The 14,550-nt window shown below is 44.0% G+C and overlaps 1 protein-coding gene across 1 annotated transcript in view; it reads right to left on the bottom strand.

Annotated features, from left to right (window-relative positions):
- Positions 1–663: 663 nt before the first annotated feature.
- Positions 664–14,550, bottom strand: part of LOC140454355 (gremlin-1-like) — a 106,346-nt gene continuing 92,459 nt past the window's right edge. The window contains exon 2 of the mRNA XM_072549061.1: positions 664–1,178. Within this exon, the coding sequence (XP_072405162.1) occupies positions 689–1,177 (489 nt within the window). The 5' untranslated portion in view covers position 1,178 and the 3' untranslated portion in view covers positions 664–688. The remainder of the gene's footprint in view (positions 1,179–14,550) is intronic.

The raw sequence follows: 14,550 nt of genomic DNA on the forward strand, positions 1-14,550 counted from the left end.
CATGGACAGGACATCCTCACTTCGAAAATAAGTAGTTTGCATTTATTAACTATTTATGATCTCAAATGACAGCACAGCACTCCCCTCACAGCGTCAGAAGGACAATATAGAGCCGCACGTTTGCAAAAGGTTACAAGCATGTTGTGAAATTGAACTCAGCGTATGTTCAGCAGGTCTTGAGCAAGTGCGCTGGAGTCATTCACAGGGAAGATGAAGTGAACGCTCAGAAGTAACTTGATAGGACCAACTCGACTGTTAAAAAAAAAGTTTGCTTTTCAATCATAAATACATATCTTAGAATGACTTGTCTCTCTCTCTCTCTCTTTGACCTCTCCATGGCACATCAACACGCTGGCAAGAAACGCTTACTAGACTCTTTTCGACACAGATTTAACATTGACATAAGTTAACGGGATGTCTTTACACAGTTGCCAATGTGTGGAGGGTGGCGCTCCGACCCACCTCGGCTTACTCCCCGCCCGCCGCTGCGCCAACAGCCCTGGGTTTCTAAAGTGCTCTTCTGAAAACAGACAGCAAGCTTTCCGATGGCTCCTGCCCTCCGCTCCCCTCCCAGCTCTCCACCCCACCCCGTGCACCACCCCCAACCCCTTTAGGAAACGACACCGCCCACCGCCCCCTCCCCCCCCCCCCAGACTCCCCCAACCTCGCTCCGATCCCCGCCCCCCCTTTAATCCAAGTCTATGGAGATGCAGCGGCAATCCTTCACCAGCTGGATCCTTCTGCGCTTCGATGGAGGCCGGAGGCTGGGGCAGTTGAAGGTGACGGTGACGCTGTTGAACTTCTTGGGCTTGCAGAAGGAGCAGGAGCGGAAGGGCTCCCCGCCGTGCTCGTGGCTCGGGATGTAGAATGAGTTGCACTGGCCGTAGCAGAAGCGATTGATCACGGTGCGGCTGATGCAGCCCTCCTCCTTCAGCGTCTGGGTGAGCGGGTGGGACTTGCACCAATCCCGCCGCACATTCCGGCGCTCTGTGACGATCAGTGCTTGGTTCGAATCCAAGATGGCTTCCTTGTCCTTCGCCTTGCGTGGCCGGCCCGCGTCGCCATGGTGACCTTTCCCCGGAGACGGAACTGCGCCGGGAGCCCCTCCACGTTCAGTGGTCTCTTCAGCGCAGGATAGGCTGGAAATTATTAATAACGTCAGGATACTGTAAAACATGCTGTAGGGAGAGAAACATAAACCAGGGAGAATATTAAAATTGACGTGTTACGCCTCACAGCTACGATGCAATGTGCCTATCCAATCCCTACAGTGCGGAAGCAGGCCATGCGGCCATGAGTCTACACTGAGCATCTCACCCAGACGTATATCCCTATCGTAAAACCCTGCCTTTCCCATGGCTCACCCATCTAGCCTGAACATCCCTGGACACTATGGGCAATTTAGCTTGGCCAATCCACTTAACCTATAAGACCTTACGACATTGGAGCAGAAATTAGGCCATTCAGCCCATCGAATCTGCTCTGGCATTCAATCATGGCTGATAAGTTGCTCAACCCCATTCTCCCTGTAACCCTTGATCCCCTTGATACTCAAGAACCTATCTATCTCAGTCTTAAATATATTCAATGACCTGGCCTCCACAGCCATCTATGGTAATGAATTCCATCGATTCACCACTCTTTGGCTGAAGAAGCTTCTCTTAATGTCCATTCTAAATTTCTCTTTAAGCTAAGGCTGTGCCCTCAGGCCCTAGTCTCTCCTACCCAAGAAAACGCCATCCCAACATGCACTCTGTCCAGGCTGTTCAGTAAGTTTCGATTAGATCCACCCTCATGCTTCCAAGGAGACACCATCCTTGGACTGTGGAAGGAAACTGGAGGACCCAGAGGAAGCCCACACAGACATGGGGAAAAAGTGCAAACTCCGCACTGACCATCAGCCAAAGCAGTGCTAACCACTGAGCCGTCCCTGCTGCAAGTCTCAATGAAAGGGATATTCAGCATCATATTGACTTGTATCAGGGGCGGTGGGGTGAATGGAGGGGGCGGTGGGGGGAATGGAAGAGGCAGTGGGGGGAATGGAGGGGGCAGTGGGGGGAATGGAGGGGGCAGTGGGGGGAATGGAGGGGGCGGTGGGGGGAATGGAGGGGGCAGTGGGGTGAGTTGCATCCTCACTGGATTCATAATCCAGAGGCTCCAGCTAATTATCTAAGGACATAGGTACAAATCCCTCAGTAGGCATGAGTGAAATATCCATGTAGTTAACAAGATTATGGAATTGGAAACTGGTCACGTTAATGCTGGCCATGAAACTGCTATCAATTGTCGTTAAAGCACCATCAGGGAAGGAGATCTGCTGTACCTATTCGGTTTGGCCTACATGTGACTCCAAACCCACAGCAATGTGGGTGATTCTGAAGTGCCCTCTGAAATGTCCGAGCAAGCCCCTCAGTCCAGGGGCATTTAGAACAAAGAACATTGAAAAGTACAGCACAGAACAGGCCCTTTGGCCCATGACGTCATGCCGAGATTTAATCCTAATGTAAGATAGAGTAATTTAGCCTACGCACCCCTCAACTCACTGCCCTATCTATGTGCATGTCCAGCAGTCGGTTAAATGTCCCCAATGATTCTGCTTCCACCACCTCAACTGACAACACATTCCATGCATTCACAACTCTCTGTGTAAAGAACCTACCTCTGATGTCTCCTTTATACCTTCCTCTTAATATCTTCAAACTATGACTTCTCGTACCAGTCAATCCTGCCTTGGGCATTTGAGGGATGGGCCTGGCTTTGGCAGCGATGCCCATATCCCTTGAAAGATTAATACACATACAGACAAAATATTCCCCATGCCTTCTGTTCCAAAATGAGCTGTAGCATTTAACTTTCAAGGTAGCACAAGGCCAAGAGGACTTATCAAAGGAATATAAGAGACTAGGAAGACATGGTGATCAAATACTGTGACAAAGAGGTAGATTTTAAAGAGAATCTTAAAAGAGCAGGGAAAAGTTGCAAAGTTAGGGGTGGCACGGTGGCTCAGTGGTTAGCACAGATGCCTCACAGGGACCTGGGTTTAATTCCAGCCTCAGGCGACTGCCTGTGTGGAGTTTGAACATTGTCTGTTTGGGTTTCCTCCTACAGTTCAAAGATGTGCAGGTTAGGTGAATTGGATGTGCTAAATTGCCTGTAGTGTTCAGGGATGAGTAGTTAAGTGCACCAGTAAGGGGTAAACATAGGGTAGGGGTTTGGGTGGGTTACTCTTCAGAGTGTTGATGTGGACTTGTTGGGCCAAAGGGCCTGTCTCCACACTCTCGGGATTCTATGATTTATAGAATTATTACTGCACGGGAAAAGGTCTTTTTTCCCATTGTGTCCAGAGACGGGGCCTGTTATACCCGGAGCACTGGAGACTGAGGGGTGACCTTATAGAGGTTTATAAAATCATGAGGGACATGGCTAGGGTGAACAGGCAAAGGTCTTTCTCCCCAGGTAGGGGTGTGGGGATCAGGTGAGAGGGGAAACATCTAAATGGGTAAACATCCGAAAGGGTAATTCTTTTCACACAGAGAGTGGTGGGTGTATGGAATGAGCTGCCAGAGGAAGTGGTGGAGGCTGGTACAATTGCAACATTTAAAAGCCATCTGGATGGGTATATGAATAGGAAAGATTTACAGAGATATGGGCCAAGTGCTGGCAAACGGGACTCGATTAATTTTGGATATCTGGACGGCATGGACAAGTTGGACCGAAGGGTCTGTTTTCGTGCTCACAGGTGGGCTTACAATAGCGTTGAGGATGCAAATTGACAGACAGGCCTAAGAGAGCGAGGAAACTGGATGTGTCGCGTAATTACAAGGTAACATGTTCCCCACCGAAGTTTAATCTGGGATTTCTGCACTGATACTCTGACCACACATGTCTCAGACTGTGAGTTCACAAGATCCAAACTCTCTGCTGTTCCCTCAAAACGAGGGTCCCTGGAATTTAATTTGAAAGGCTTTCAGTGAAATAGATGATTTGCTTATTTGTAATTTGTCCTACCTCCAGTCATCTTTGGTCTTTGCCATTAATCAGGATAGATCTAAGTCAAATAAAACATCCTCTTTGATTGTAATTTATGTCAGAATGAAAATGAGAAGTCCCATTGTTTGTTCAACTTGGACACGCTCCAGGGTCACACGACTCAAGTATTTATTTGAACCCACTTCTCTCGATGGAAGCACATGAGTATGCAGAGACCTCATCATCCCTTGAGAGTTAACTCCAGCTGACACGTTAACGTTTAAAATCCCAATTTGGTAAACGCTGAAGTCAATCACGTTTCTATTCTGATGCCAGGCGCAACGTTTCAGATATATTGAACGGTAAGTTCAGGATTTCTAAATCAGATTGATGATTTAGCTTTAGATCTGGATTTAGGTTTTAAGTTCACATACATTCAAGTATGGGATGTGGGAGTATGAGAACAGTGCACAACGTTGCCACACACGGCACTATCTGAGGTACAAAATCTTAGTTGCAGAAATAAAGAAATAAGTTAAAAAGTTCCTTTCTGCAGTCTTTTTTACATAAAAGTGGAAAAATAAAGAAATAATGTTAATAAAGGAATAAAGAAATAATTCTTGCTCTTTCTTAAGCCATGGGCCTACAGAAATGAATTGATGCAGCCACACACTGTAAAGACAAACAGAATAACCTCAAGTCTTTAAAAGGGAGCAGCGCTCCGAAAGCTTGTATTTCCAAATCAATCTGTTGGACTATAACCTGTGATTTTTAACTTTGTTCACCCCAGTCCAGTACTGGCACCGCCACATCTTGTGGATGGTGCACACTGCAGCTCTTGGTGGTGGAGGGTGTGGCTGTTGAAGGTGGTGGGTGTGGTGCCAAGCATGCGGACTGCTGTGTGCCCCTGGGTGGTGTCGAGCTTCTTGAGTGTTGTTGGAGCTGCCCCCATCCAGGGGCAAGTGGGGAATGTATTCCCTCACCCTGCTGACTTGTAGATGGAATAAGAGGATAGTCACTTGCTGCAAATTATTCACTTTCTAATGTGTTCTTGCAGTTACACTATTAATATGCTGGTCCAGTTAACCCTTGACCATAGGTAACCCTGAAGGTGTTGATAGTGGCAGATTCAGTTTAGAACGAGGAATATAGAGCAGTGCAGCACTTTGGCCCACAATGTTGTGCCGAACATGACACCAAATTAAATTAATCCCTTCTGCCTATCCTTGGTCCATATCCCTCCAACCCTTGCATAGTCACGTGCTTATCTCAAAATCTCTTAAACGCCCCTATTGTATCAGCCTCGACCCCCACCCCCCAGCAGTATGCTCCAGACTCCTACCACTCTCTGTGTAAAAGACTTGCCCCTCACATCTCCTTAGAACTCCCCCCCCCCCCCCCTCACCTTAAATACATGCCCTCAAGTTTGAGACATTTCAACTCTGGGAACGAGATTCTGACCATCCACCTTATCTGTACTTCACATAATTGTACAGACTTCCATCAAGTCTCCCCTCAGCCTCCATCACTCCCGAGAAAACAACCCACATTTTTCTAGCCTCTCCTTATAGCTTATACCCTCTAATCCAGGCAGCACCCTGGTAAACCTCTTCTGCACCCTCTCCAGAACCTCGCCATCCTTCCTGTAATGTGGCGACCAGAACTGAATGCAATACTTAAGTGTGGCTTAACCAAAGTCTTAAAACGCTGCAACATGTCATCCTGACTCTTGTACTCAATTCCCCGACCAATAAAGGCAAGCATGCCATACACCTTCTTTTACCACTTATCTACTTGCATGGCGACTTTCAGGGAGCTATGGTCTTGAACCCCAAGATCCCTTTGCACATCAATGCTGTTGCTCAAGCTAACTGCTGTCCAGGTCTTGCTGTATGCAAACATTTCCCCAATTCTATCATTGCAGTGGAGGGATCGTCATTGATAAAGCAACTGAAGATGGCTGGGACTAGGCCACTCTGCTAAAAAAACACCAACAATAAACAAAGGGGAGGTGATGGTCTCGTGATCTTATTGCTTGGTCCTGTTAATTCAGACCCAGGTAATGTCTGGGTTTGTGTCCTGCTAAGGCAGATGGTAGACGTTAGATCTGGGATTAAGAATCTAATGATGACTACTAGTCTGTTGTTGATTGTCAGGAAAAGCTCATTTGGTTCACTAATGCCCTTTAGGGAGGCAAACAGCCGTCCCATCTGTTCTGGCCTATATGTAACTTCAGATCCACAGCAACATGGTTGACTCTGAACTGCCCTCTGGGACATTTTTCGCTGAAACCTAGAAGCTTGAGAGACGACATTATAAAGATTTATAAATAATGACGGGTATAGATAGGGTTAATGGTAATTGTCTTTTCCCAAGGATGTGGGATTTTAAGACCAGGGGGCACATTCTTAAGGTTAGAAGGAGCAGATTTAAAAAAGACATGAGGGGCAAATATTTTACACAGAGGGTGGTTTGCGTGTGGAATGAACGTCCCGAGGAATTGATGGATGTGGGTCCAATTACAACATTTAAAAGACATTTGGACAACTACATGAATAGGAAAGGTTTGGAGGGATATAGGCCACATGCAGGCAAGTGAGACTAGTTTAGTTTAGGAACAAGCTTGGCTTAGACTAGTTGACTGAAGGGTCTGTTTCCGTGTTGTACGACTCTATGACTGGTTGGACCAAAGGGTCTGTTTCCATTCTATGTGACTCTATGACTCGATGGCTGTATAAGAGCAGCCCCAATGTCTGTAGTTTATCCTCAGAACTGAAGCTTCTCATTCCAGAAACCATTCTAGTAAATTGTTTCTGCATTCTCTCCAATGCATTCACATCTTTGCTAAAACGTGGCACCCAGAACTGCACACAATCATCCAGGAAATTATTACTGAGGAAGTGCCACATGATGGCACCACTGATGGGACTTTCTGCCACTTTGATTATGGTGAAGAATAGAGCGGTGCCACATTAATTGGCTGGGTTAGGTTTGTGGGCATTCCAATAACTGGGCCATTTTACACGGTAGCAGGTGGGGATGACACTGCTTCAGTGCAACTGAACAGTTTGTTGGGAGTGCAGCTCATTCTGGATGTGGTCAGCTATAGAACCTTGGCAGTGTCCAGGGCACTCCACTTCTAGGTACTGTGTGTGATGAATCGATTTAGCTGAAGATTGGTTCCTGTGGTGGTGGAGATCTCAGTGGGAATCCAAGATGGGTCATCTACTCAACACGTCAGACTGCAGCTTAGTAGAATGAAGGTGATGTTTCTAACTGCAGCAAGGCCTGGTGCTTAACTTGAGGCCTTTGGTAAGTGAGAACAATTTTAAGGTGTAGAGCTCTTTCTAAAATCTAGTTAAATTTTAATTAACTGTTGCAATAAACGGCAGTGTTAATCAGGAACAATCAAGTTCTGCAATAAGAAGAACACTACAATTAGTTAATAAAACTTCTTTTTCTAACCAACCGTTGATCTCTTTGGGACTGTACAGATGTTATTACATACCTCCTGGAGGAAGTAGGACTTTGAAACTCGTTCTCCCAGTCTGAGGGGTAAGGACACTATCACTGTACCACAAGAGGGCCCTTTTAGATGACTAAATGTATTGTTAGAAGTGGTTGTCAATGGCTGACTCAGGCCATTTGGATTTCAGTGAACATAAAGATTGGAAAAGTGGGAATAATGTTGGGAATAGTGTATTTTAGGCAGTACAGACTCAGTAGGCCAAAGGCCCCCTTCTGTACTGTATAACATTGTGATTCTATGAAAGTAGACTCACAAAGCGGGAAGCAGCTTGTCTGAGTGCAGAGGTCAAATGCTTAACTCTCGATATTTCATAATGCAAAGATACTCAGGTTCGGGTGGATTGGCTAAATTGTCCACAGTGTCCAGGGATGTGCAGGCTAGGTGGATTAGACATGGGAAATACAGGGTTACAGGGATAGGGCAGGGGGTGGGTGGAATGTTCTTCAGAGGGTCGGCATGGACTCAGTGGGCTGAATGGCCTGCTTCCCCACTGTAGGGATTCAATGATTCTATGAAGTGAGAGCATTTGAAGGCAGAGGTACTGAATGGCCTTTAACATACACAAGTTGTCCAAAAGAGGGAGATAGAGTTCATAAGAGCCAAGAACAGAAGTCTGGGGGAGACCTTAATTGGATGGGTAGCTGATGAATTTATTTTTTATTTTCTCTCTCTCTTCAGATTGGCCCAGCTGTTTAATCTGGTATTTGCAAGATGAATTATTTGAAACCTAACTGTGAAATGAAACAGAACAAAAGTGGCAGTACAGTTGATGCTTAGCAGCTGTAGTATGTGGGAGTGGCTGTGAAATCTATATCGATATAAATTATATATCTATACAAATGATTTAGATGAGAATTATAGAAAGAATGGTTGTAGATGTCACCAAGGTTGATGGTATAGTGGACAGTGAAAAAGGTTCTCTAAGATACAAAGCGATCTTGCTCAATTGGATTAATGGGCTGAGGAGTGGCAGATGGATTTAATTTGGTTAAATGGGAGGTATTGCATTTTAGTCAAACAAACCAAGGCAAGACTTATATAATTAAAACTAAGGCCTTGGGTAGTGTTGTAGAACAGAGAGAGCTAGGGGGTTCAGATACATAAATCTTTAAAATTTGTTACACATGTAGACATGGTGGTCAAGAAGGTGTTGAGCACAATTGCCTTCCTTGCTCAGACCTCTGAGTATAGGAGTTGTGACGTTATGCTGAGGTTGTACAAGACAGTATATTAAACTGGGCAGGGTTCAGAAAAGATTTACCAGGATATTGCCAGGAAAGGAGGGTTTGAGCAAAAAAAAAAGTTGGGTAGTTTTTCCAGGAGCATAGGAGGTTGAGAGGTAACCTTATAGAACATAGAACAATACAGCACAGAACAGGCCCTTCGGCCCTCGATGTTGTGCCGACCTGTGAACTAATCTCAGCTCGTTCCCCCTTATAGAGGCTTATAAAATCATGAGGGGCATAGATAAGGTGAGTGGCGGGTGTCTTTTCTCTGCTAGAAGATTTCAAAACTAGGGGGAATATTTTTAAGGGCCAAGGAGAAAGACTTAAAAAAGACACAAGGGGCAATTTTTTACCCAGAGAGAATTGAATTGAAGTGGTTCCTGTGCAGAATGAACTGCCAGAAAAAGTGGTGGATGTGGGTACAGTTACAACATTTAAAAAACATTTGGATAAGTCTATGAATAAGAAATGTTTGGAGGGCTATGTGCCAGGAGCAGGCAGGTGGGACTAGTTTAGTTTGGGATTATGGTCGGCATGGACTGGTTGGGCCGAAGGGTCTGTTTCCGTGCTGTATGACTCTATGACACTATTGCCTGTCTGATTCCAGAACATCTGTTTGGGGCTGTAATGAAACTTGGAATAGGAAGGAAAAGATTAGATTAGATCCCTTACAGTGTAGAAACGGGCCCTTCAGCCCAATAAGCCCACACCGACCCTCTGAAGAGCAACCCACCCAGACCCATTCCACTCCACCTAACACTATGGGCAATTCAGCGATGTCAATTCACCTAACCTGCACATCTTTGGATTGTGGGAGGAAACCCACACAGAGAGAGTGTGCAAAAAGACCACACAGTCAGTTGACCAAGGAGGGAATTGAACCTGGGTCCCTGGCGCTGTGAGGTAGCAGTGCTAACCGTTGAGTCACCGCGCTCTCCGTTGTTACAGCCTATTAGGTACCAATGACGCAGGTGAAAAACTTAAAGAGATTCTGCTTCAACAATATGGGCAGCTAGTGGCTAAATTCAAAAGCAGAATCACTCAATACTATCCAAACCACAAGAAAATTAGCACTGTGTGAGAGAGTGCATGTCTCAAAGATTGGTGCGGGTAAAATGGGGTTGAATTCACAGTGCACTTGTACACATACTGGAGAAAGAGGGATCTGAACGACTGAGACAGCCTTTACCTGAACTCTGCTTGGACCATTGACTGGGTGAATCAGAGTAACTGGACAATGGGCTTCAAATTGAATAGTGGGGGGGAGACAGTTTGTGGGTGATTCGGGAATTCATCAAGACAGGGCAAAGAAATAGTGCAGGAATGTGACCTGGATAACAACAACAACAAGACAGCGATAGGAAGGGATCGAACATATGAATATAAAAATGTAGCATGAAACAAAGTCAGAGTAGGCAAAAGTCATTAAATTGACAGAATTTACAGGCTCTGTATCTGATTGTACTCATGGTTCATCATAAACTAGATGGCTTGATATCACAGACAGGGGTTAAAAATCACACATCACCAGGTTATAGTCCAACAGGTTTAATTGGAAGCACTAGCTTTTGGACAACACTCCTTCATCAGGTGATGAAGGGAGCGACACTCCGAAAGCTAGTGCTTCCAATTAAACCTGTTGGACTATAACCTGGTGTTGTGTGATTTTTAACTTTGTACACTCCAGTCCAACACCAGCATCTCCAAATCATGACAGACAGGAATAGCACAGTGGCTCAGTGGCTAGCACTGTTGCCTCACAGCCCTAGGGTCCCAGGTTTGATTCCAGCCTCGGTCTGTGTGGAGTTTGCACATTCTCCCTGTGTCTGAGTAGGTTTCCTCCCACAGTCCAGCGATGTGCATGTTAAGTGAATTTTCGTGCTATAGTGTTCAGGAATGTGTAGGGTAGGGGAATGGGTCTGGATGAATTACTCTATGGAGGGTCAGTGTGGACTTGTTGGGCTGAAGGGCCTGTTTCCACATTGTAGGGATTCTATGTTTCTTAAAAACAAAACTGAGTGTAGTATGAAAAACCATTATAGAGACTTGGTTCCAGATTGAGTATGACTTCAATATTCAAGGATTTTTGACAGTTTGGAGAAAGGAACAGGCGGCAATGTCGCTCTGTTAATAAAGGATGATAGCAATACAAGAGTGAGAAATGGTCTTGGGTCAGAGGATCAAACTCAAATCAGAAATAGCATTGGACATAAAATCACTCTTGGAAATGATTCAGAGACCCCTGAGAGAAGAAGCACTTTAGGGCCAAGTATACATCAAGAACGTTTTTGAAATGATTATAATCATCATTTTCATCTTCACATAAATTGGACAAATCAAATTAGTAAAAATAGCCTGGAGGGTTAGTTCAGAGACTATCTTTTGGAGGATTTCTTCAAACAGAGCATTCTGAAACTAACCAGAGAATAGGTTATCTTATACTTAGGCAGAAGTGATTCCTGATTAAGGGCTTTTGCCCGAAGCATCATTTTTCCTGCTCCTTGGATGCTGACTGACCTGCTGTGCTTTTCCAGCACCACTCTAATCTAGACTTTATCTTACGCTTAGTATGACTATAAACCTCAAGGCAAAGAAAATTGTTGGTGAAATTGATCACAACATGATAGAATTTCACATTCAATTGGAGGGTGAGAAACGTGGGTCTGAAACTGGGGTTTTTAATATAAATAAAGGTAATTATTGGAGTATGTAAACAAAGTTGAGGGAAATGAAATGGCAAAATAGATTAATTGGAACAATAATGGAATAACAGTGGCAGATTCTGTGGGAATATTTAATAAATTATAATTTAAGAAATTACCTTGAGAAAGAAGGACCATATGAGAATGATATGCCATTTACTAAGAAAGTTAAGGATGGGACTTAATTGAAAGAAATACAATGCTGTGAAATTTAGTGGAAGTCCAGAAGATTGGGAACATTTTAAAAACTGGCAAAAGATGATCACAACTAATAAAGAGGGAGAAAATAAAACTTGAGAGAGAACAATAAAGAAATATTACAGCAGTCAATTAAAATTTCTGTAACGATTGGGATCAGATTGACCTTGTTAGCTATGAAGCACTTGATTAGGGTTGTTAACCTGGGCCAATCAGGACAGCCTTGGCTGACCAATAAAACCAGGAGAAAAAAAATTTAAAAATATATAACGAGGAGATTAGAATCTTTTCAGTTCAGGCGACTGACTCTGAGCTGGCTGGCCATAGCCAGTGTCCTGCTGGAGCAGACTTCTCTTGAACAAGGAGACATTTGCCTTGCTCTTTCTTTGTTTTTGTGCTTCTGGATTTCTTTCTTTTCACTAAGCTGTATTCAGCTGCACAAGCAGCCACCACCACCACCACTGCTCAGAAAGGTATAACCAGAAGAAACAAAAAAAATTTAAGAAAATAATCAGAAGATTAGAATCTCCTCAGAAAAAAAAACATAACCAGGGCATTAAAATCTCCTCAGAAAAAAATATAACCAGAAGATTAAAATCTCCTCAGAAAAAAAATAACCAGGACATTAGAATCTCCTCAGAAAAAAATTTAACCAGAAGATTAAAATCTCTTCAGAAAAAAATATAACCAGGACATTAGAATCTCCTCAGAAAAAAATTTAATCAGAAGATTAAAATCTCCTCAGAAAATAATATAACCAGAAGATTAAAATCTCTTCAGAAAAAAAAATCAGAAGATTAAAATCTCCTCAGAAAAAAATATAACCAGAAAATTAGCATCTCCTCAGAAAAAAATTTAACCAGATTAGAAACTCCCCAGAAAAATATATAACTGGGATATTAGCATCTCCTCAGGAAAAAAATAACCAGGACATTAGAATCTCCTCAGAAAAAAAATATTAGCAGAAGATTAAAATCTCTTCAGAAAAAAAAACAGAAGATTAAAATCTCCTCAGAAAAAAATATAACTAGGAGATTAGTATCTCCTTAGCTGAGGACTGACTCTGAGCTGGCTGGCCACTGCCAGTTTGTTATTATGGGTTCTGTTTTGAGACCTGATGGCTGATCTTCACTGTTAGCGTGTTACTGTTGTACTGCAGTTCTCACCAGGGAATTGTGGTTTCACCGGCTGGTTGTAGCCTGTGTGCTATTCTTTTTGGTTTCTTTCCAGCAAGGCCACTGGTGATTTTGTGGCAGGGCTCAGTTCTTGTGCTATGGTTTTCAGTGTCTGCACTTTCCTTTGTGCATCTCCTCAGTTGAGAATTGACTCTGAGCTAGCTGGCCATTGCCAGTGTACTGTGCACTAGTGAACAAAAGATACGGTGGGTGGCATGGTGGCACAGTGGTTAGCACTGCTGCCTCACAGCACCAGAGACCCTGGTTCAATTCCAGCCTCAGGCGACTGACTGTGTGGATTTTGCACATTCTCCCCGTGTCTGCGTGGGATTCCTCCGGGTGCTCCGGTTTCCTCCCATAGTCCAAAGATGTGCGGGTCAGGTGAATTGGCCGTGCTAAATTGCCCGTAGTGTTAGGTAAGGGGTAAATGTAGGGGTATGGGTGTGTTGCGCTTTGGTGGGGCGGTGTGGACTTGTTGGGCCGAAGAGCCTGTTTCCACACTGTAAGTAATCTAATCTAATAACTTGGTGATGGGACCTGATCTCTGTGTAATTATTTCATTTCTGTATCTAACATGGAAAAGAATGGCTAAAGTGAGGTGGTGAGACTGAGGAATGAATAATAAGAAACAAACAAGCCAACCCAAGACTTTAAAGAAGTATTTTGCATTAAACTTTATAGGAGACAAAAAAAATTCAAGAATGGTCAAAAATCAAGATGAAAATGTGTGACATTACCATGGCTTTAAGAAGGGTATATTGTCCTTTATTTTTATTTGAACAGAGGTTTTATAATGAGGTACAGAGCTGCTTACTTGCATCCGATAAAGTAAACAGCTTATGAGGCCATTGGATTTTTTAAAAGTTGGAACAATAGAAGCAGCCTGGATGGGTGAGGTCCAGCTCCCACAGAACCAGGATTTTTCGATTAGATTCCCTACAGTGTGGAAACAGGCCCTTCGGCCCAACAAGTCCACACTGACCTTCCAAACAGCAACCCACCCAAACCCATCTCCCTCTGACTAACGTACCAAACACTAAGGGGCAATTTAGCATGGCCAATCCACCTGACCTGAACGTCTTTTGGATTGTGGGAGGAAAGCGGAGCACCTGGAGGAATTCCCTGCAGACGCAGGGAGAATGTGCAAACTTCACACAGACAGTCGGCCAAGGCTAGGGCCAAACCCAGGTTCCTGGTGCTGTGAGGCTGCAGTGCTAACCACTGAGCCACCATGTTGCCCTCTAGTTTTAGTTTTAGTTTTTCAGTAGCAGTTGCTGGGGTCTTGAAGCTGAGTTTGGAAGCTGCTGTACATCTTTCCCTGCTATTCTCTCTCTCTCTCTCTCTCTCCGCCTCAGAATTTTCTCTCGCAGTTTTCCCTTGATGTTTTTCCACCTGGACTGGAGAATTACCTGTGAGACAATCGATGTTACTGAATTTGCCTTTGCCAAGGGTGTGTTTATGGGATGTCACTGTATTGGAACAGTTACTTTTTAGTAGTTAAATAATGCATTATTCTGATAAGTGTTCCAATAGTGTTAAGTTATTCCAATTTCTTCTTCCTTTTGTTGCATTTTAACTATAGTGTTTGAATAAAGTATGTTTTACTTCAAGCCTGGTCGTTTGATCCGTCAAATTGCATCTGGAACCTAATGCCCAGCACTTGCCCTTAAAATAAGAAATTATTAGGGTCTAAGCTATCTTCTTAATATAGTTTGAGGGGCATTTGGTCTGTTCCATAACAAAAGAGAGGG

Source organism: Chiloscyllium punctatum, chromosome 29, assembly GCF_047496795.1.
Source record: "Chiloscyllium punctatum isolate Juve2018m chromosome 29, sChiPun1.3, whole genome shotgun sequence".
NCBI classification, from domain to species: domain Eukaryota; kingdom Metazoa; phylum Chordata; class Chondrichthyes; order Orectolobiformes; family Hemiscylliidae; genus Chiloscyllium; species Chiloscyllium punctatum.